The sequence below is a fragment of the Opisthorchis viverrini genome (assembly GCF_000715545.1).
Source record: "Opisthorchis viverrini unplaced genomic scaffold opera_v5_17, whole genome shotgun sequence".
Taxonomy (NCBI): Eukaryota; Metazoa; Platyhelminthes; class Trematoda; order Opisthorchiida; family Opisthorchiidae; genus Opisthorchis; species Opisthorchis viverrini.
This window is the reverse complement of record NW_008751673.1, coordinates 549,684-574,315: the sequence shown is the minus strand read 5'-3', so window position 1 is coordinate 574,315 and position 24,632 is coordinate 549,684. Positions and strand designations below refer to the sequence as shown.

Genomic DNA, 24,632 nt, shown 5'->3' with positions numbered 1-24,632 from the left:
TAGGATGGTCGCCTGTGGAGATAAACCTTCATTTGCATATTAAGTGGGCGTTAAACCGGTCGAATTCCATTCTGATCCCTCGTTTTTGGTAGCCACCAATAGAATGTGTGTAATGGTTGCCTCGTGTTAACGGGAGTCGCTATAAAGCTCAAACAGTCTGTGAATATTCCTGCACGCCAACACAGTGGATGAGCTGTAAGCTAGTCATCAGCTCCTGTCCCTGTAGCCATNGTTTAGTGTCGCCATGACGGGCCCTTAAAACTACTCTGGAAACACAATTTTCACTTATTTTTTCACTACTGACAAATACTGAGTACGTGCATGTAATTTCACACATAACGTGCATGCGCGCTCTGACCAATGCGAGGGCCCAAATAGCGGCCAAGTTTGAAAGAGCCACCAAAAAAATCTCCAACCCACCACAAATGAGCTAATGATACATGAACCAGACGAATAAATTTCAGTTCCTCAGCTCCACTTCACTTCACTTTGCATGATAGTCGATTTCTGAGAATCGACTAGGAGATCCGACTACGAACTCGTCAATCCGGTGACCAGACGACGCAGAGCACCAGACTTTCATTCCTAGTAATTACGACTCAATCGAAGTGATTTGCTCAATCTAAACAAGCTCGGATGTCTACATCACTCGCCGGAAAATGTGCCATCCCTCACTGATATACGTGCTTCTACAGACCTTTGAACAGTTCTTGCCACGCATTTCACTGGGTTTTGTCGCTGTAGGGCAGCGAACTCAGTGTGTCTACCATGAATTTCGAAATTCATTTCCATCAAGGTTGCTGCGCAGTTCTCGACTGTACTGGATAACGCGCGCTTCCAGTTCCGTTTAGTTTAAGTTCGCAAAAGGACTTCAAAGGAGTTGTTAAATGAAACGGATGGTCGGATGCATATTCAACCTCTGTGGGAACATCCGAAGCGCCTTTAACCAATGGTGTATACAAAAAAGCATGCCTGCTAGGATCTTCACTAGCTTATGGAAATCCAGAAGTACCAGTCACAGAGATACTGTCGTATTTGCCGAACCGAATAGAGTGAGGTACAAAAATCATAGTGAAAAGTAAGAAAAAAGCAAATGGAGCGAGATACAGGGAACAACAGCAGTACATCTATAGCAGTTTCATGTTAGGCGCTCACCGAAACAAAAAAAAATACAAACGATCGATAGGATGAACATTGATGAGGAGAGGATGGTGAGACATGATCACTGGTAGTAGTTAACTGCTCGAACCATAGTGAGCTGGTCGCACCGGTACTCTGGCGTCCGAGTTGTTGAGTGATGATGAGTTATAAGGTGCTACAGTGGTAACAAAGGCTGAGGGGTCTCCGAGATCCAAGTTCAGCAATGAACAGAGTATAAGACAGGCAACGGGGATAAGGGTACACCAGCAATGTTTTGATGACAAATGGGGAGAAGCGGTTTGAATAGCGTATAGCAGAGGTATCCGGATGAAAACGTAAGTACGATGATGAATCAGTAAGCTGTCTAAGGAATTCCGTGAACTGATGACTAGAAAAAGGAATGGAAAGCGCCTATTGAAACCATGCTAACAGAACCGAACATTAGGCTAGAGGGATAAGATCATTGAGTAAATCATAGCATATGGGAGAAGGAGGCATTGTACAGAACTTGAATGATCATCATGCTTGTGGCCAATGTACCTTCCGGGAACGAACAGATGTCACTTGAAGTGGCCAGGTAAGCGTAGCTCGAGAGAATCAGCAAGGGATGATCATTGAAATAGGCATCCGAAACACGGGGGTTGAAAAGGGATAGGAAAGGCAACTAGCAAACCGAATGGTGATTCGGATCCAGAACGTCCAAAAAAACCCTAAAATTCGTCCGACGCTTTGGCGCGTCGAGGATGTACCTCGACCTGCAGTGGTTCTGAAATGAGGCCTGCGAAATAAAAAAAACAGATCACATGATAAAACAGGGCATATAACAAAGCAAACACAGATGGTAACGAGAATATAGATACCACCGTTTCGGTGCTTAGCTGGCATGCCACCCGAAGGAAGCACGAGGGCTGGGTTACTAACACGTTGCCCAAACCTAGACAAGAGAAGTCGAGATGCAGACAGTAAATTCGCGCTATAACTACAACGTAACGACCTAGAACCCACCTGAAGGATTACATTTCCACTATTGCACTGTTAGGAATGAAGCATTAAAACAAAACCCAAAGAAGTATGAAATCAGAAAAACAGGACATTCCCGTTCCTACATGACTGATAAACTGACAGATTTATGTTGGCACCAGAACAGGTAGGAACAATCTCCCAAAACTAAGAGTATCCGTAAAAGCCCTGTGCCATTTCTTACGTACTGCAGATATTAGTTGCCAACAACGGTTTTGAACTCGTGCGATACATTAGTATTATATACTGACGCCTCAGTAAAAAACAAAAATAAAACAATGGTTTGTATACGTTCGAGGTACTCGGGTCTGATAGGTGTACACACGGTCCTTTAGCTTCAGTGAAATTCGTTTCCGATGCCATAAACGACACAAGCTGGTAGCTATTCCTCGTGCTTTGATGATGCACGCCTCAGCTTCATCTCACAACACAGTGACGGCCTATACAGATGTCGAAATATGTGAGCCGATCAACAAACGGCAGCTGAAGCTTCATGAAAGCACTAGAAGATGGAGATTCTTGAGGTAAGATTGCATTTCCAAAAAAAGCAAAACACATGCCAAAATACGGCAGTCTCCCATATTTAGTTTAGAATAGTATGTGACGATAAATAAACCAATGTAGTTCACAATCCAAGTCCGTTACTCTTCCCTTTGGGCGAGATTGATATATAGATTCAAGGACGGTGCACTTGATGAGAACGTTAAGCACGAAACTGAACAAACCTGACAAATTCCACTGGTTATGAGGACGTGTTTGACGGGGCATTGTACGCCATAATTCGACTAGCGAATTTCAAGAGAAAACCCATCTGGCCAAGAGTAGTTAGGAGGGGTATGCTATCTGCAGAGTCCGGAAAAACTGCGATTCCTGACAGGCGGTGTGCGTGGCCCTATTTGAGGCCATGTAAGGATGCGGTCAATGAATCCCTTTCAGGCCAAAATGCTCATGCTCCCGGACTTGCGTCTGGTGTGCCAACGATAGGTGTCGTAATATAGGGGAAGCTATAGTTGGAATAGTCGGTTAGGGTACAACCACCGGCTGGCTTCACTTCTCCGGGGAACGTTTTTGTACTCAAATAAATACAAACAACCTAGTTAAGGCGATCCACCTCCAATACTGAACACCTCTGGAGAAAGCTGATCGGAAACAGCAGCTGATGGCCCTCAAAGCCAGAAAAACATATAAGTACTTCAGAGGCTGATGGGTGCTCTAGAATCAATAAAACTAAGCAAGAAGAGCGAGAGAAATGAAAGGTGTAGGGTACATGGACCAACTAAGACTGTTGTTGAAATTATCCCGTCCAGCTAGCTAGACACTGGTTTTTATTACACACTAGGTTTCCAATATTACCTTTCGTTAACTTACAAACGGAATGCCAGACAGAGACCTGCGACTTCATCCTGGCCCTAAAGTTGTGAGATCTTGGAGATGCTATCTATTTGAGAGAAGCCTTAATCCACTTGTTTATGAGTATGCCACGCAGTTCGCGATGTCTCTGACATGCTTGTAAATAACCGTGTTTTCCGAAAATAATTTAAAACGCCCATCTGAAAGTTCACTAGCGGTAACAAATAAACAATACGTCCTGTTCCTCAGATTAGCCAGAACAGCTCTCTCATGCTTGATTCTTAAAGTTCTTGAAATTCCTTGTTCCTGGAATCTGTTTGTGATAAGCTACAGTTGAAACCCAGCTTCACTTTGAAAACCTTTTCACACAGTAGCTTTTGCGAACAACATGTTTGCAAGGCAGTAAAACACCCTCATTTGACCATGATGTTCCCACCGATGAAGGTAGTGACGGTGAGCATAGGAAGATGATCACAAACAAGACTTATCGAGTAGCACAAGTAGCCAAGTAGAAACTATGAAAACAAATGGGTTGTCCATTTGTGGAAATTTCGGTAGCGCCCAACGTAAAACAGGTAACTTTTGGGAAAGTAATAACAAAATAACAATGGTGGTTGACTACACAGCACGACTCACCTGCTAAAATTTCATCCATCATGCCATCACCGGTTATTTGGCGTGTACGATTTTTCAAACGGCGTTTGACATTACGTGCCTCGCTGGCCAGTTGCCGCTGTAGATGCGTTCGCGTGAGAAACAAAAAGAGGGGTAGTCGCACGTTACGAGAGGGAAACGGGGTCGGGAAGAAGAATCAAGGACAGCTGTCTAAACAAATCAAGGTGCCGGTGGTGATAAGCGTGATGCATGGCAAGAACGAAGCCCATAGGAGATTGACAAATAATAGCGAACAGCAATCAACAGTCTTAGTGCGATTGGAACAAGAAGGAGAATCATCACCACCAACTATGTCTGCGAGTAAGCAAAGCGCCAAAAGGGAGCGCATGTGAAATGTGTGTGTGTGGAAAAACGGAGAAGTGAAAGAGACGCATGTAATACTGTGTTAGTATTAAGTATGAATCGTAGTGTGTGATCGGGCGCGATTATATTAAGCAAATAAGAATAATAAATGAGCGCCTCAGTACTGGACCCTAGTACAGAAGACTGACGTTGAGAAATAAGTGACCTCGAAATAGTGGGGAGGCAACTGGGTATGTATACTGTGCGATATGCTATTCCGCTGTTATTTCGATTGGGAAATCCAAAGTTCAAACACGCGCCACCCAACTAAGTTGTTCATGAGTCCATTCACATTTCTGAAGTGATGCATATCGAAATACGATGCGGTATGCCGTGGATTCGAGACGCTGTTAAGGCTACTTCAATTTAAGAACAAGGCATTAGAGATTGCGCATTTTTACTCAACGAAGGACAGCATTTCAGCACATGTTCCAATAAATCCTTCGGGATTTTTCTACACACACACTGCTCCTCCTTTAGTTATTTTATACTGCTGATCAGCCTGTCCATGTCATATGGGCACACATTTTCGGAGGGGATCCTAACCGAGCTGTCAGCTGGATGGCCTAAGAATAGAATAGAATAGTGCTGGTGCGCAATCGGGTTTCGTTATCTGAGCACTACGGACGGAAGCGGTGTTGTGTTGGAGCATCATCTTCTCGACTACTTCTTTGCACACGATGACACCACTTATAAGGCTGCTAAAAACTCGGTGACAACCCACTACCGACTTCGTCTCTCATGAGGCTCATCAAGTAGACGTGGTTCCCGAGTTTCCAGCGACATCAGTTTCTACTTGAACATCGAAATTCAAGCAACAAGGAGAGAAGTACATTCATCTGTAGATTAGGTGGGCGTCAACGGCGGACTACAACGAATCCCAGTTGCAACCCTCGTTTGTGCTGTCTAGAATGTCATGGGAACTGAAACATAAGGCATTCTTTGTGCAACACATTCAGCTGACGAACAGCACAATGAATGGGTGGTATTCGGCAGAGCTCCTCATTAACGTCAAAGTAGCAAACAGACGAATTTTGCTAATGGAATGAGTTGATTTTGGCTAGGGTCTCCTGGAGGACATTTACATACGGCGTATGTGGTATAGCAAATTATAAACCATCGCGTGAATCCCTTCTTATATTGAGAAGTGCCAACAAACGAAGTCGCTTCAAGAGCCGAGGTTGAACTTTTTTCAAGACGTATTCTAATTTCTTCTATTTGACCCTCTGCCCACTTGACTCTGTGAATTCTGGTGAGCCACGAGGCCTTCCTCATCTTCGTATATTGCAGTCACGGATATCCCTGGGGGCACACAATGGGCGTAGCTGGCGCTCAAATTAAAGCTGACTGATTCATCCAACTTTTAGACAGATGTTCACTGATTAGATGTGGGCCTTGGTCAATCAACCAATCAATCAATCAATCAATTTATCAGCTATAAGCCGTGTGCCATAGGCACATTGGATCCAACTGCTAGTTTCGATCACATGAAAACGGGAAAGTGGAACATACAACCAAGCCTTGGAGGTGAAGGCATGTTTAGTTAGCTCGGAACTTCCATTCTGTGAGACAGTTTTTACTTAAAGACCTTGATTCTCGTGCGAGCGGATCTGCAGAATGCTTAAAAAGTAGTTTATCAACTTCTTCGATCGCATCATTTTCATCCTAAGACATCTACTGCTCGCTGTTGCTTTCCGAAAGGTGAGAAGTGCTTCCTTTTTAAACTGCGACTTCAATAAACCTAATTGAACAGTGTTTTCAAACAGATTGTGAGCTTCAGTCATCTGTGAGACTCATTATCAACAGAACACCATCGGTGACCTTGTGGCCCGTCAACCAAATCAGTGATTACGCTGCACGCCCAGTGCTGAACTAATGTGGCCCGAACGGTCCTTACGCATGTACCTAATGGCATATGCCCAGAAATTTAGTGAGCTAAATGCGTTTCTTCGCAACCAAATATCATAAGTTGAAATGTGAGCGAAGAAAAACTAAGGGCCTCAATAGGGCGAAATGAAACCGCCTAAATTAATTAAGAAATAGCTTGGAAATCTATCGTTTCAGAAAGCTGGGAAAGTGTTCGATGAATCTGTGTGAGGAGAAGATCTATTACTCTTCTATCTAAGCTTTTTTTCTATCCGGTTTTAAGAGGAACTCAACTGGCTCTGGGTTTAAACAGAACTAGTTTCATATTCCCTAAACTGATAGGATAGGACATAATTTTACATTGATTCACTGTTCTATCAGTATTTTGTGAGCGTTTTCGTTACTCAGATCAACAATCTGGATGGTGCGGATGAGTTATGATTTACGATAATAGTTATCTACACTTGTGTCGGAGGTAGTCGAGCTAAGCGGTTTATCCGTAAATCAAAAAGCCAGAGGAACACGGAAATGGTTCTGGTAAAACCAGAGGGTCCCAGCACGGTTCAGTGGCATGATAACAAAGTGGATGAAAACGGCCATCAGTCAGAAAGAACGGGATTGTGGTAAGAAGCACGGCTACCCTTTACAACAAACGAAAATCAAGGATAATTTTGCGCTGAAAAAGTCACAACGACATGTGAGTCCATGAGCAGGTTCACCAGAATATAACGGATTAAGGGCTGTTGTCTGGAAGCGGAGTATACATAAATGGAGTGACAGTCTACAAAGCTGGTTCACGAACCTGGAGGTCTGGAATATTGTACTAAAAGATGACAAATAGATATGAATGTCATAACGCAAGGTCAAAAGTTGCAAACAAGAGGAATATCACGTCTATACAAAGGGAACTTTGCTGACCCATGATCTAGACTGAATAAATAACAAAAAAAAACCAAACCAATTGTTGTAGTACCCTTTGAAAAGCACACGTGAAATCTGTGAACGATCCCAAGAGGAATTTTCCATTAAGGTGTCCTAGACTGAAAAAGCAAGGACGAAAAATCCGGCCCTTCCCCCCCTAACCAATCTATCGTAAATGTTAGTCATTCCCACTAACCAACAAACAGGAATATCAGGCTGAACACCCAGCACTGATCAAGTCACTAGTCATAAGGAATCTCACGGATTGGTTCTCAGACTGCCTTAAAACCCAATCAACCTACTTACCTACTAACGAAGCTTTTGTGTCAAAAGCGAAACGTTGCCCAGCAATAAATCCACCGATTGTTTACCAAACCGCCCTGGAACGATGACTTCCCAATCGGTCCCAAACATTTTCCAATTGATTGAAAACATCCAGTAATCTATAAATTTTCATAGATCACTAACTAGCTCGACTGTATTGAATGAGTTGACCACCATTTAACAAAAAAACAAATTCGAGCAGGCTGCGATCAACCTAGTTGCACTGAGCAACAATCATCAAGCTACGTTTCATCTGTTGGCTGGGGGACTGGCGTTGCTGGTCTTACGTTCGATGGGGTTGATTTAGGGACACGTCTCGACTAACCAACTGACTGGTTGGTTTTGAATTGTCCAACTTAAACCGTTGGAACAATGTTCTTTGCTCAGCCCTCAGGCTTCTTCACCTGTCCTTCGTGTTGTGTTCCTGGAAATCGATCACAAAGGATTCGCTTCACTCCAGCTTATTAATGCCAAAAAACGTGATTTTATTGGGTTACACACAGCATCATGTGCCGCCCTTTGTGCACTTCATTGCATTTGGAGCGTCCTAACGAAAGACAATGACTGGATTAAAACGAAAGGAAATGGAGTTGTCCTTCGCCATTAACACTTCAGGATCTGCTTTAGAACATACAATCTTTTGGAGGTTTTCTACTTCAAAGCCAACATATAGAGAGACTGGGGAACACATGTGTCGTTCAGACACATCCAAGAGGTGGGAGGAGACAACCAAAGAACTGGTGAGTATAAAGGAGCTGGATTTCTTAGGGTATACCATGGAGTGTGAGAGGTACAGAGCGATACAACATGAGCCTATTACTTACCTCGGCAACATCAATACCGAACGGTCTGCAAAAGTAGTATCCTACGAGGTCACGGCTAAGAAGTCCACAGAGAACTCTGGTCAAGCGTGATCGAAGGAGACACTGGCAGTGTGGCAGTGATAGCTCAATCAAAATTTATACAGGAACTACAACCTCATTGGGGAAGTATCCACATGCAAGCGCAACTTAAAGAAAAACTTCAAATTCTTCCATCACATGGCTGAGGCGTTCAGTATTCGCATAATGGAACCGAACTTTCGAAAGTTATGACGTGTCCCTGATGGACTAAAGCAATCGGGCAACTGAGTTGAGAGTACCAGTCCAAACTTTAAGCCAAATTTGGGTATCCCGGGGTATCAATGATGCTGGAAAGTTATCCCACAAAACTTTTCAGACAGAGGCATGGTTGTTTCAGTGAACAATGAAATTTGGTGAGCTACAGAAATACGAACGTAGATTAGGATGTTTTTTGGTTTGAGCAACAACAAAGTGCAACATTTTTTCCGTAGAAAGTCTTACTCCACTTGTAAAGGTTTTGCAGCTGAGGGCACTGTGCGGGTAATGGGCTGACGCGTGACAGTTTGACTCTACTCTAGAAAAAAACTGACCGAACTTCTGTTCATACTACCAACTGGCCTATCGGGTTTTGAGCAACCAATCTTAGCGTAATTCTCAGCCATCAATTGAGAGGAACTATTCCGTAAAAAATGCGCATGAGCCGTTCACCATTGGTATGCACATAAATGTGAGTTGTACGTCCCAACGGGACATATATCTGGCCGTTTATTCTACGCGACTTTGTCATGCCAGACAACTAGTGGCCTTGAATCCGAGCCTTCAAGCATACCAAAACGTCATCGATCGTAGCGACTCAGATTAATGTGCGCTCTGTCGTCGCGTTGTCTAACGAGTCTTATGTCTAAGGTCATATCGAACCAACTCAGTCGCCGCGGTGTGAGGCAAAACCTAACAACCAGTATAATCACGCGGGAAGTCGTGTTGCAAAAAGTGCTCGTAGTGCCGCTGAAATAAGTCGATGGGAATCAAATAGACTGGTCATTTGTATCTTGTTAAATTTACGTTACGGAAAGTCCAGTGGGTGCGAGATACAGACTAGGAACCGGAAGGACAACGATCGAGACGCTTGATACTTGGGTAGGGTACCAACCAAAATCTGGTAGAAGAGCCGAGTAAGATGTTTGATATCCCTGTTCAGTACGAGGCTTGCCAGAAGGACCAAGAATATGTGGATTCAACGCTTGGCAACTCATGTGGGTATACCTTCTAGTTTGCACCGTATATTTAGCTACAGGATGTCCTCAAATAAAAGAACTCAGCTGGAATATTTACACCGGGAGGAAGCGAACAATAGCCGCAAACTAGAACTATGAGTTGTCCGGCGTGATAAATTCGATAAATAAAATAGGCGACTAGATATATGCTTATATCCGTGTACGAATGTGTGACCAATTTTTATCTGAACATCAATGGTGAAGGTCAGCAATGCACTTTCTGGCGAATAGTGTAGTGTGTTTCGGAAGCAACAATCGACTAGGCTGGTTGCGTCACGGTTAAGTTAGGTCCTGAGAGAACCTGCCAACGGAAGGGATAAAACTGAGGGAAAATCAGTTGCCCTGTGAAGTCGCGTTCGGTATTGGATTGACTCCAAGCGGCTAAAGTTTGGAAAAGAGAAGCAAATTTTCACACACTGCTCTTCACAACGCTGTGAAAGGAGTCCCGCCGTTCCGTCCAGGACTGGACAACCTTAGGCTAGAGTAAACCACAAGATCACCTTGAGGAAAGGAAGCACTCGAACTCTCCTTGAGAATAATTGTGAATTGGGTCATGTCGACAACCATTATATATCAGCATCCGGGTTATCAAGTAGCTGGAAGGACACCACAGCTTTAAGGCCCTTGTCTGCTTGCACAATCTACTTTGAAGAATTGCGTTAATCCCATAGTTAGGACAAGACTGGCGCATTTGGCCTACTTGTAAATTGCAAACAAACTCGGGTTGGGTCCGATAAAGTTGGGGGTAGTTGGTTTTCAGACCACATGCTCAACAATATCATCGAATCATACTGGCTATTTGAAGGCCGAAAAGGCTCTGAGAAGTATAACCGCTTCAAAAAATAAGGATGCAACACATATGTCCCGGGTTTTCAACATTGGTCTTACCTTGTTGCTAACATTCTATGCTGTGCTCCCTACCCATGCTGATTGATTCTATTATGGGAACCTAATGTATAAAGAACAATAAACGTGTTCCTCTCCGATAAGAATATTGATTCGTTTGCACAGCTGAATACACAACTGTCGTGTAACCCGGAGGGAATAAGAGAACTGAGATGTTGCTGGACAGCCAAGCCTAGACAGGAGCTATTGAAAAGCCAGGGTTGGATTGAAATTACGCACCTTCCGGTTATTAGTAGTCTCGCGCCTTAACCATGAAGTTCCCTCTGAAAAGACCACTGTAAGAACAGAACGTCCGTCATTGGTTCCTTGAAGCTGCTGTTGTGTTTGAGAATCACAGTTTGGTCAAAATCCCTCTGCGAAGAGACCCAAAACGTCATCCGTTCCGCTTGTCTGTCGGTCAACGAGCAGGTCGAGTTATCACGAGGGTTACACATCGCGAGTTCAATGGGCCTTTCTTGAGCAACGTGAACCCCCATCATATCGGTTATATTGTCCGTATGCGATACATATGACACAGAAGAATAACAGAAGGACAATCTAAGCCGGTGGATGCCCTCAGAATCTTTCGCTCCTCGATTCTTACTCTACTAAAGCCTTCCCACAGTATACTACCACCTAGCTTGCTTCAGGCTGCACGGCAATTATGCGCTGAAAGGGTGCGAAACGATTGATTCAGTCAGTTGTAGGTATCTGTAGACCTCGCGTTCAGATCGTATGAACGGTCCTTGTTGTCCTCGCACAATTATTCTGGCGAGTTCAAAGGTGGGCTGTAGTTGACTCGAGTGTCGCTCCTGTTAGGGCTCACCAGCAGTGAATACTCTTGGCTTGAACTCCGGACATCTGACATGCGAGGCGAGCGTATTGCCATCACTCCACCAGCGCACGCGGAAAGCTGCTGGATTGTCTGAACAGGCGGTTGCGTTAACGGTTGAGCGATGTGATCAGCTTTGCCTGACGCCTCAAAAGACAGCCCACTAGGTGTCCTGTTTGTTTCGATCGAATGACCCACTTGTCAGTATTTCCCAGTCAGTTAACATGCATAGGTTCTCTGATGCATCGTACGCTAATTGTACAACCCGATTTGTGTTCACTCCATCTGATCGCTACCAAAATGTCGACCGTCTTGTCTAACGCTACACCGATTTACGTGGTTCCCACGGGACGTACTAGGTTGACAAACTACTGCTGCTTACACTTGGGTGCTTGTGGAAACCGTAACAGAAGTACACTGCGACTGAGAGCGCTACCACACAGCATTGAGTAGCGCCAAATTTCGTTTCTATGGAATAAGTGATTTCACTCATTTGTATTGGTTATTAATCGGTTCCTTCTCTGTCTAGACAGTCTTTTTAGAGTCAAACAACGGCATCAAAGCTTGAGACTTAGCCCCGTGAAAATATGAATCTTGTTTGCAAAAAATCTAAAGAGCTCTAATCATGACTGCCAGCTTCAGAGGGACAGATATACAAAACGAGTTTCATCGTCTACTTTCAATCTAACCACGACAGCGAACAAATGTGGGTGCATTATACAGGCCCGAGTTGAAGGATTTCGCAACACTCACTGATACGAAAAGTGTCATTCACTTCAACGGACATTAGACAAAAATTTGGGAAGTCAAAGAGAACCGAACCCACAGTCTCGAGGATGTGAAAGAATGTTCGGGGTTGGATACTCATCCAAGACGTGAATATTTGAATGAGCAGAAGACGGTTTTAGAGGCCACAGTCAAGTAGCTAGCAGATAGACATACGAGCAATGAATGCAAGTCACTTCAACATACGCGATTCGCGACGTTTTCTAACGAAAACACGGAATTAGTTGGTAACAAATATCGTCGTACATGGTGCACGACTCAGGAACATCAACAAGTGACGACTGGTTGCAGCAGTGTTGATACGAAATCGGTTTCTAAGACGCATCATCATAATAAAAGATGAAACAATTCTTATTGTGAATGAATGAGTCAGTCAGTCTAAGGCCAGAAAACTTACATCTTTTGACTTCTTTGGTGGAACACCGAGGGCATGTGCCGTTTGCAGAGTGGGTCCATTGTGTCCAGCAGTGACTGCTTGAAGCATTTGCAAGGCATCCATCCTGTGACGCTTTTCGTTTTCTGCAACCGCTTTCTGAAATGGCGGGGAAAAGTTGAATAGTAGGTTGGAATATTACAAGTTTGTGGCCGAGATGAGGAACAGATTGCTCTTGTTCATGTATTTAGACGTTGAATAAAAATGCCAAATGTAGGGAAGATGCAGACAGAGCTCAAAGGAGACTTTTCGTATTTTTTGAGATTCTGTCCAGTAAGTGTCTGTTTCGAAGAGTCGAGAAACATTGTACAGATGTTTAGTTCCTTGGTGAGAACTTTCTACGAATAATGCGCGGTGACCGAGACTGTCGGAGCAGGGATCATGGCTAAAGGTGAAATGGGGCAATCCACTATCCGATGTTCAGGTTACGTTGACAAGAAGCAATAGGCACTCTTTACATGTCACTCCTGTTCCGAACGGATACAGTAAAAAAATAATGGACCGGAATGAACAGGCTTCAAGGAGCTTTCAAATGTTAGAAGCTTTCCAAAGTTCAAATGCGCTTGTCAACGACATTGCTCTCGTCTTCGAGGAGAGAAAGACGCAAATATTTTTGACAAACTAATGAGAAAGATCGCGCATTTCACCTTCAGAGATTGTAGAGTCATGAATATGTCAAAGATGGGCCCAGAGGTTGTGAAATAATGTGAGAACTTTGAACGTAGATAGTCAGGCAGATAAGACATTGCTCTCGTCTTCGAGGAGAGAAAGACGCAAATATTTTTGACAAACTAATGAGAAAGATCGCGCATTTCACCTTCAGAGATTGTAGAGTCATGAATATGTCAAAGATGGGCCCAGAGGTTGTGAAATAATGTGAGAACTTTGAACGTAGATAGTCAGACAGATAACATGGACGTTCCAGTTTCTGAGGCCCCCAATGCATTCGCTGAATCGAATAAATGAAGTTGCGTATATCACTCATAGTGTAGGATTTATTTTCCGGTGTTTGTGAGACAGCTTTTGCGATTGCAGGGAAACGAAATATCTCGAGACCTCTACCAAAAAGTGACAACGCGCGTAAGAGGGTGTGAACGAATCCACAGAAAAGTAATAACCAAAAGCATACAGAACAGTCGTCCCCGATGCCTAATTCAGCCTGATGCAAACGAAGAAGCAAGTAGCCTGCTAGTAAGCAAAACCCTGGGAAGGCGGATGATTGTGTAGTCCAACCCACGTCCAACTGCGGACTAAACTTGCAGACGTCCGAACATCTTAAACGTGTTAGCCCCCCCCCCCCATAATTGATGCTCGCAAGGCAGTAATGCTACAGCAAGTGACTACATATGAAGAATCTACAATCGTTCAGCTGTAGCACATTTTCGGTGCCTAACTACCATGCCGCCCGAATGAAGCACGAGGGCTGGGATACTGCCAGGTTGCCTAAGCCAATGGAGAACTAATGGAGAACCAACAGTCTTAAGGGCCCGTGTAAGCACCAACTAATAGAAAATATCCTTCAGCTGTAGCCCCTTTCGGTGCCTAACTACCATGCTATCAGAAGGAAGCACGAGGGCTAAGATATTCCCAGGTTGCCCAAGCCTAGACAGGGGATGTCGAGAGGCAGAGGTCGGGTTCGAACCACGAACCTTCCGGCCAGCAAATTAGCGCTCTAACTACTTGGGCGATCTCACCTTTGCAATGTTTTCATCATATTGGAGGTCGTTGGGTCTGTTTGTGGAAGCGGAGGTAAGGCTCCAGCTTGCCTAATGTCCCACCCACCCAAACAAAGTACAAAAAGATGGATGCCATCGTAAGCACACAGCTGACTGAACCCATAGGAGGCGTGTTGACGACACAGATGCTGATGAAAAGTAGTCTTGTTTGAACAGTTAGGACGCAAAACCAAACAATGAGGGACGTTTAATAAGACAGAAACAGAAAGCTCGGTAACTTAGTTATAAGCTTGAGATGAACATAGTATAAAGGATTTCCTCATTCTATTTTTCGGACGAAATACAGGAAACGTTTTGGTAGTTTCGTTTACGGGAAACAAGCATTCATCCTGAAAATCGAATTACCTTGAAGTTTTCTACAAACCGTAGTATCAAGCCGAAAAACTGCTCGGGGCTGGGTTTGTTCTGCGCCTCTCCAAACCATTCCACGGTTTGGGCGAACAGAGTTTTGGCTCGTTCAGCCCGCTGGTGGATAGCCTCTACACGAGGTTTGTTCTTCTCGATGAATTGGATCAATCGATCAGGTGTGTTCATCGGACCAGCGACAATCGTCTCTCTATCCGCTTGAGCAAGGCCAGATACAAGGGCGTTGACGTCTGAAGTGAGTGCTTCCATTGGGACTATTGCAATCGGAGGGGGGTATGGAAAATAAGCACGCGAACCGATTACGAGGACGACCGGAAAGTTGGCACGATGACTAATAAATAGCATGCCAGAAATTGAGGACAATTGTCTGGCCAAGCTCGAGGTGAGGGCAATTCGGCCAACGTAAGACAGCAAGTATGACGTTCAGTCTGGAGAAGCTACGAAAGCAGCTCAGATTCTGTCATCTTCGCTAAAGCCACAACACAGAGAGGAGTAATTCAAAAGTTGTCGATTGTCTTAGTCTCGTATTAGCAGGGAAAGTGCACACCTTCCTCCCGTAGACACCTCAAATGCAAACCTGCTCCTGTCCAAATTCACGTCCTTGGCTCCGAACACCGTAGATTCTCGGGTAAATAAAATAAACTACAGAGCAATATTTTTCACATGATTTTTTTGTCTTTCGGAAAAAATATCAAAAAAAAACGAGGTCACCTGACTTAACTAAAATGTACGAAGAGTTAAATGAAAGACCGTCACCACAGATCATTCACCTTTTTACCGGTTACCAGGCTAACTAGCTCAACCGTGCTGCTATACTGAAAATGAAGACAGATTTTTCCCACAGCATACCCATAACACTCAGCTCTTCTCAAAAACCATAATCGACATTTTGTTCTACTGGTGAAGGTAATCTGTGCAAAAAGGTCAGGAAGCATTGTGCAGCTGTTCCATCCGTATTGGAAATAGTCAGCAATGCGCATCCCACGAATCTGCAAGGTGATTCAAACTCGCGACAGTCTGGCTTTTAGTAAAAAAAACTCAACCGTTCGGCCACGTAAGTGGTTAATCAACATAATTATAACTCCTACTTAAACGTCTCCCAATTTGGGTTCAAGTAGAATATAAGGTTGTCGGAAACTAGGGGACTGCGCCTACCTAATGAGTCTCAAAAAGGGATGAAACCGGTTGTGGGCTGTCGAAGAATTTCCTTGTGTGTAGTGTATTACGTTTATGCATGTATCAAGATATCTTGAACATCGTACCACCTGAAACATGAGGCGGCCTAATGCAGCACATCCAGTCGCTCAAAAATATCATAAACGAGAGATTCAGCTGGGTTCCACGTGAGTCTCCAGCAAAACCTTTTTTTCGAATAGGTGTATTTCGCTAATTTCGTGCAAGTTGGTTTCAATAATCCACAAGATTGTCGGAAACTAGAGGACTGCGCCTACCTGATGACCCCCAAGAACGGCGAAGGCGGTCGTAGGCTGTCCAAGAATTTTCAGCAACAAACTCGAGGACTGCGCCTACCTGATGACCCCCAAGAACGGCGAAGGCGGTCGTAGGCTGTCCAAGAATTTTCAGCAACCTTATGAGTAGTTATTACGTCTCCCCAGCTGTTTCGCATGCCCAGCAAAACAGGGAAGACGGTCGAAAACAATCAGGCTGGTTCCATTCGCTCACATGATTTTTGGAAGAGGACTTACCGTCTCGTCGGAATCAGAGACGGGTCCATGCTTGGCTAACGCTATTTAATGATTGTATTAGTTCTAGTGTCAATGGGTTATCAAGCGAGGCCTCTTGACACACACACACACACACACATACAAACCACAATCGAGTAGCCAGGTTGAGTTCGAACCGAATGTGTTGAATGACCAGCATTTGTCAGTTTCATGATCGTGAGCCAGGACAAAAGGTTACCAGATGGAAGATGCATCAGGAATTAAAATTTAGTGCATAGTTGAAAAGCGGCCAAGAATGTACCACTAACATAGTCGTCACTGGCAGCAATACAACATTAGTGGAAACTGGCATTCAATCACGAAGGAAGAGGGTCCAGGGAAAAACAGACAAAAGCAAGATGCTCATACTACCAGGAAACAGGTAGTGCATCGGACACATGAACATCGATATGTAGTACGACGATTGATGTACCATCTTTTGTGAACCACATTCAATACAAGTCCAGTACACAACAACAGGCAATAAGATCTAGCTCGAAAGTCCAACTACGAAGCGATAGCGAGCAAGTCAATGTGCGCCGTGCTCCACGAGCAGGGAGAGGCAACAAGGACCCCGCCCACCGCCAAGATACCATGGCGCTCAGTCTGAAAATAACCGCTTTTATTGCGGGTTTCCAAGTCACGACCTGTCCTCGACAAACAACTATGCGCATAGCGAGAGAAAAACTGGAAGTCAACGCTTTAGGGGATTCACTGACCTTGAATGTTGGGTTGAACAAAAATCTACACGTCGTACTGTCTACAGATTAGAAGAAAAGGATCCCAGACCAAATGTGTAGTCTTTTAGATGCAGTGGCGTGTGATTTGTAGGTCACTCAACACCTATCTGTATAGGTCGGCAGCACGTCTATACGATGATTCGAAACCATATTGGATTGGATAATATAGTAAACCATTTTTCCAAGCTAAAGAGCGGTATTTCGAGCACATCGAAATGCGTCCTTTCCATGATCCAATCGATCAGGCCCGTGGGCCTTCCCCCTGTTCCACCTGACCACATCTTTAGTCCAAGTGCAGGTAGTGAGATCCAGTGACAGGATTGCAGTGAACAGACACATCACATCAAAACGCTCAAATATCACACAGTGCCTGGACGGAACTGGTCGCACTTGAAGGATGGCTATATCTTGTTTGGTGTTTCAACGTCCCTACGAAAAACGTTCAACTGGTCACTTTGGATTGAAAAAAGCACACACCAACTCTACACATAGTTGTTACCAAAAAAAGGTGCAAACGAAACGATCTATTCAGGCACACATTAGACCCAGTGGGGTAGGTTTTCAAAACTGTATGTCAAGAGTAAACATTAATCGACATGATAAGGTCGAAGTGGGGCTTTAGCGACAGCCTATCAAGTGTAAACAAACAGCCAACCGAATCCTTGTTTAACATGAAGCCTACGACCATACGTATGCCAGTGGTTGGTCAACCTACGAACAGTGTATGTGAAGTTGTCAATTCGCTGCATTGGACGGCGTGTTTCGGTGCAAGTCCTGAGATATGAAAACGGATAAAAAGCACTTCGATCATATAACCCGTTAAATGGTGGGACAAAACAGGAACCGAAAGCTATAGAAAGACATCAGTTTCGTTTGATCGCTGAAAGCCAGGTCACTCATTTTAGGGGGGGGGGGAGAAATGAGTTTTACCGAGAAAATATGCGAGCAAATAGTTGCTTACCTTTCGCAGCGGTAGCAATATCTCCAAAACTCTCGTAGAACGTGATGAGGGCGGGAAACCTGGTTTGGATGGTATCCACAATGTAGTGCAACAGTGTCCACGACTTATCCACGCTTTTTGTATCAACCAACTGGATGACAGAGAGAGGGAGAATGAGAGGGAAAAATAAACATGAGCAGAATGAGTACGCGGAAGCGATGTAGAAAGTTAAAAGAACAATCCACCTAAAGTATATATCTACTGGCTACCCACAACATCAGTGGAATGATTGAATTTGAGAATAGAAAGCCGAAATTCACGATGGATTTATAGTGTCAGACGAGTAGTGATCAAACAGGAGGAAAACGACGAGCGCCCAAACTGACCGATGACGTCAAGAAAGTGTGCAAATGTGTAGCGAAGGATGGACACCCGATGTGTAAACAAGGGTGATATATCACTGTCGTTGATGGCAATAACAGCGTAGGATACTAGCGATTTATAGTGTCAGACGAGTAGTGATCAATAGGATGAAAACGACGAGCGCCGATGATATCAAGAAAGTGTGTACACGTTTAGCGAAGGATGGAGACCCAATGTGTGAACAAAGGTGACCTATCACTGTCGTTGACAGCAATAACAGTGTCGGATACTAGTGCTGCGCTGTCGCATACCCATGTCAATTGGTTAAATGAAAACAAAAGTAGGACAGAGAGGGGACTGGTGCCAACTCGTAACAAACACCCGAGGTGCCTCCGACACTCAGTCAGAAGATTTGAACATAAACCTGCAGCACGAACGCCACTGATATCGGTCGACAGCCCTATCCGTCATCCATGACAGGAGACTGAGGAATACAAACTTGATGGAAACGTTGTGGGCGTCTCGTTACCAATAGTCCCTGAAGAATGACAGATGGCATGCAACGTAGACAACCTGATGCGGCAAAGAAAATCAACCTCGCAAACCCCAAAGCAAAGAATAACGGGATGGACGCAGATAAGTACACGGACACAGAGAAGCGGTTGATGTAAAGTTCATAACAAACTTCAACAGTAATTACAGCTCTGAACAGTCCAACAGTAGTGAGTACTACCCGACGATGAAACGCGTTGCCTGTTCAGCCGTTGTTTGAACGACAGTAAATTAAACAGTCAAATGGCACTGAAACTACTCAAGCGGCAACCACCACAAACTGTAACCTCTCAATCTGCCTGGCTCCCTTACTGAATAGAATGGTCACACATTTATGGGTAATACCGCATTGTGCGTTGTCTGCCAGTTGTAACTCCGAACAACTATCAAGTGAGATGCAACGAAACAGAATGAACGTCCAGGTCAGTTAAACAACTACGATGAAGGTGCACCGTGGTTCAGGTCGTTGCAGCTTTGTGAGTGCCTGTGAGCCAAGTTTTCCGAACTTCATAAGCAGTCATCTAGCCCGTCTACACTTCATCTGGCATTTTCCCAAAGGATCTGTTACTCACGTGGCCACAGTACTATTTAACGCAGTCTTCTGATGCAAATGTTCTCCCAAAGTTAACGAATATAGCGATGCCCACTCAACAATGCGACTTAACGACTACAGCAACACAATCCAAATCACGGGCTTGGGTCTCACCGCCTGCAGTTTATCGGTTATGTGTGGAAGAGAATGTATGACAAGAAGCTTGGACTGGTAATCTCAGATAGCGAAGAGCTTGATGTACTGAAGAAGACGTAGTGTTCAGCTTCGCCGTCTGACCGGAACCGTGAATACGATCGTCAATTGGCAACGTTAGACCATAAAGGCCCGGAGAACGCTGGTCGGTCCCGGTGCTAGTTGGAACCGACCGAAACAGATATCTTCTAGCATCGAGGTGCAGTATTTGTTAACAAGCTATAATAAAATTATTGTCCTTGCAGGCCAGATGGTGCACCGCGAATTTCGTTCTCATATTTATGGCGGCTTAATCACGAGTCTTAGAACGTTTTTTATCGGGAAGGTCAGATTCCTGAAAGCAACCACTGAATGCCCGAAATCTACTGAGACTCTCAGCTCCGCTAGATGTTGACCAGACAGACAACGCCCCCTCAGTAGGCAGCGCTTCACAGCCCTGTATCGAACCCAGGCGGGGAGAGTCAGCGTTGATCAAGGTCAGACAACGCCCCGCAATATGCAGAGCGTCGCAGCCTCGTACCAAAGCCAGACCGTGTGCGTCAGCATTGGACCAAGTTCGGACAGTGTCAACTAGTTTAAGATTGCTGTACTTTCGCACTCGCACTCGCTTGTTCGGAATATAGATGTGTTCCCTTCTGTGAGTCTTTTTCCGGCATTAAGCACTGGAGCGGGTCAGCAGCAGATAACACAGATTGGCGAATCAGCAGATATGACATTTTTTATCTCAGGTGACTCAAATGGAACCTTTGCGTAGAGCCCATAACACATAATCGGTCGTTACAACTGGTTGGAAAATGCCCAATGCTAAGAGTGCAGTACTGTTAAGGATCAAATCCTGAAATATAACGGAGTGCCATCGTAGTCTGATTGCAAATAAGAATACTAAAAGTATATAGTTAGCTAGCATCGGATCAACTTTTGCTGGTACTGAAGAAGGGTGTGTTCATCGAAAACAGCCCTTAAAGGCTCAGAAACGTGATAAGCTCGGTTGCAGCTGCTTCTAACGCAGTAATCGTATGGAAAATGTGTAGCACTGGTTATGATGGTGAACCAAGATGTGCGCACAGACCGTAAAGGTTGTTTGTTTGTTCACTGAGCTGGGCAATGTGATTGCAAACGTTTAATTACCAGTCGAGATGGCATCATCAGTGCGTTGTTAGTATGTATAGTGGTGGATCGGTGGTTGTGCCGAAATACCTTTGGTGACTGAAACAATCAACGATAAAAATGGCTGACCTATCTCTATATTAACACACACGCAACACCCCTCCAGGCACAACCACCAACCCATCACTACGCTCCCTAAAAACGCACTGACGATGTCACCTCGATTGGAGATGAAACGTTTGCAATCTGATTGCCCAGCTCAGCGAACAAGCGAACATTTTCCTAAATAGCAAACAACCAATTTCAGTGGCTGACATATTAGATGGACAGACTCATAGCAACAGCCTCCCACGGTGGGCTACTCCTAAGAATGATCCACCGTTAATTGGGACCTGGTAAGACCTATCCGAAAGAGATGGCCTCAGATGACAGGACAAATATCCAACCTTCTTGAAGCTACCACTCTCGGAGGATTACTGCAGATGTTTTAGTAAATTGTAGACCTTTAATAGCAGATGATCGTTTTATTCATGGGCATGACAGAGTACCTATTTCGTGGGGAGAGATTCACAAGGGTGGTCGACAGGCCGTTTCCAAAACTAGAAGTGAACAGAACTGGTCAATCTGACTAGGCCTCGCCTATCCAACACCAGCGTACTCGGTTACAGTAGAACAAACGGCAATGACTCCCGTACCACGTCTGTAGCGTAATCGAAGGTTCTTTTCCTAAAATTGACTGTGTTCCACTTATCTCAACCCAAAGTGATAGAAACGTCAACAATCACCAGCCATTTACAAAATCCAAACAGGAAACCGATGAGTTCCATCAACCTGGGACAAATGCTGTTGTGTCTTGTTAGCCTGTCGATAGCAAGTATCGGCAACTACTCCAGGATAGATGCACAAACTTTTCAGTAAATTAGCAAGCCGTTTTCCTGGTACGTAAGTGAGAATGAACAGCAGTTCATGATTGACGTTTCCGAATGTTCAACAGGAGTGAACGTAGGATATGCATCGCTGGTTTTGAACACAATAAAAAACAACCAAGGTTAAATACGAAGGGATTATTCATTGTTCCTCTCGCCGTGCGTAATCGATTGAATAAACCGAGTGAGCGGCAATCACAAGTCACAAACTGGATGCGACGACAGCTCCAGGCTTCAGTGGAACTCTGGCTGGGTGACATCAAAGTGATCAATTGCTCTCACAAAAAACTGCTCGTCCGTCATCCAGTTGATGAGCTACAGTGAAACAGAGATCAGTCAAAATATCAACCCCAAATCGCAACGCTTAAGGCTTTCGGCGTTTTCAAAACATGGTAATTTGTCACGATGTAGTGGAATTCGCGCAGTAATCCGGAGCCACTTGTTCTATGGGTGCAATCGCTCGAGAGCAGTCATTCTGAAACAGCAATCAATGATAACTTCTCGTCATCTTTGAGTGGCCGCAAGAATGCTCACTCCTCCTTAAACGGAGGGGTTGATATCCCTATCGGACTAACTCGCTCTGACTGAAGGCGTAGACCAATCAGGATACAGACCAGCCCATTTTCGCCTCGAAAGTCTGAAGGCAAAATCAAGCCGACTAAACACGTACGATTCACCACCACACTGCCTTTTACAACCTCTGAGATTGGTTTCGCAAGTGAATATAGGAAGGACACGAACAAACAGTTTATGTGCAAACTGGCACAGGGGTCTACTGAGTGGAGTGATAGAGTCACGTGAGCAGTTTGATAGACTGATTTCGAATGGTTGCCAAGGCCATTCAACTAGGCCGCCAAATGCGTGAGATAGGTTCACAGTGATCAATCCGTGTATTGTGTGATGGTGGAAGGTACGAACAGATCGTTCCTGTTCGTGTGTGTCACGTAGGTATAGTCGACTCTATGAAGCGAGCGAAAGCGTGCGACCGAGTTCCTGTTTGTTGCTCGCTTTACTTGGAACACTTGATCAAAGCATGTGTTTCGCTATATGCGAGATAACCGTGTAATCAAAGGTCATATTATCGACTTGTCGGTCAGTCAGTAGTGGTTGGTTCAGAAATATGTGCATGTGTAGTGATCCGATAGTGTTCAGCGAATTCGGAAATCAATGCAAACTGTAAGGAACAGTCTTTTTTATGACAGATATACACAAATACGTCACACGTTTACACGAGTAAACAGTTTAAGCATGGTTGCTCTTGTCTGTGTAATTTCGACTTACTAGAACAGTACACTCCTCCGGTGTGGAAACTCTAAAAAAATCAAAGCAAATCCCTCAAGAAGAGAGCCGCTGGCGAGGACAGAAGTCTAGGGGGACGGCGTTTTTCCAATCCACTCCCTTGACGTCACAAACAGCCACCAACACAGGCACATTCTAGTTCTCTTCATGGCCGATGTACTCTCCAAAAGGAACTATCACAACAGAAACGTCCTAGCCAATTGGTACCATAAGTGCTGGTGTACACCATCCCACCAGATTGATAAGTTCTTCTTGAATGAACTAGAACGTGGAAAATCATCTGGCCTGGGGTGCACATACGGTGCCACTTGTTGAAGTGCAGTGTACAGTGTGAATACGGATTGAAGGTATCAACGCTAGGACGCAGGATACGATAATCCAATCTTCACCATGATCCTAAAAACGGCCATTGGTTTCTCGATTAGATCACATATCGACCTTGTTTTGTGACCCTTTGTTAGAGCTTGGCTGGGTGGCTAGAAACTACTGAGGCAACGTGAACCGCTGAACTCCTATGCCACAGTTAGGCATAGTCAGGAGTGCTGAACATCTGGAAATTTGTCTCAAACAAATCGAAACAAACCACCACATGTTCATAAAATCCTGTCCGTAATACACAGATGGAAACCCATTTTCGTGACTCTCCGCAATCCAGCGAGTAAAATAAAGTAGCTTCGCGGAGGCCAGCAAATCTTCCACATTATTGAGCGAGGGGAAATGCAGGCACCATCGGAAACCCCGAAAATGAGGATGAAAAAGCGAGATATCTGCCAATCAATCAAAGCAGAAACTTTTACAGCCAGTATCTAAAAAACAAAAGCGATGAAAAGAGTTGGATATTTTGCACGACATTCTATGGTATTGGGCAGTAGAAAAAGTTGGTCTGCCTGGTTTGGAGGATGTATGCCTTTTGATTTCAATCTGTCCTCTTGCAATCAGTCATTCTGTCATCGGAAAGCATAGCCCTGCCTTCGGCTTAGTTTCAAGATTCAGTATCTGTCCTCTTGCAATCAGTCATTCTGTCATAGGAAAGCATAGCCCTGCCTTCGGCTTACTTTCAAGGAAAGGATTTAATCTAATGAAGATTCAGTATGGGAACACATTAATTGGCGCTGTACGCCAACTCCCGCGGCCGTGTGAAGGTCTACGGGAGGCTCTCGCCTGAGTTCACCACATCAAGTGGTGTCCGACAGGGCTGTCCTCTTTCACCTTTCCTCTTCAACTTCGTCATTGATGCGATCATGGAAGACTCACTATCAGCCTCTAATGCCTGTGGGGTCGAAGTGCTCCCTGGACCTCCGCTCACAGACATGGAGTACGCAGACAACGCAGCTCTTCTTCGGTCTGACCCTGTCGTAATGCAAACAATATTAAATAATACAAATAGTTCAGCCCCGCGGTTCAGCATGCGCTTCACACCTGCAAAGTGTAAAGTGCTACTGCA

The 24,632-nt window shown here is 44.6% G+C and overlaps 2 protein-coding genes across 2 annotated transcripts in view; one reads left to right on the top strand and one right to left on the bottom strand.

Annotated features, from left to right (window-relative positions):
- Positions 1–1,016: 1,016 nt before the first annotated feature.
- The window catches only part of T265_01552 (hypothetical protein), a gene marked incomplete at both ends in the record, with an annotated part of 69,527 nt that continues 45,911 nt past the window's right edge, over positions 1,017–24,632 (bottom strand). The window contains 6 exons of the mRNA XM_009165611.1: positions 1,017–1,918; positions 4,147–4,243; positions 7,196–7,216; positions 12,655–12,789; positions 14,772–15,046; positions 18,218–18,347. Coding sequence (XP_009163875.1) covers positions 1,851–1,918; positions 4,147–4,243; positions 7,196–7,216; positions 12,655–12,789; positions 14,772–15,046; positions 18,218–18,347 — 726 coding nt within the window. The remainder of the gene's footprint in view (positions 1,919–4,146; positions 4,244–7,195; positions 7,217–12,654; positions 12,790–14,771; positions 15,047–18,217; positions 18,348–24,632) is intronic.
- Positions 19,105–24,632, top strand: part of T265_01553 (hypothetical protein) — a gene marked incomplete at both ends in the record, with an annotated part of 27,888 nt that continues 22,360 nt past the window's right edge. The window contains one exon of the mRNA XM_009165612.1: positions 19,105–19,226. Within this exon, the coding sequence (XP_009163876.1) occupies positions 19,105–19,226 (122 nt within the window). The remainder of the gene's footprint in view (positions 19,227–24,632) is intronic.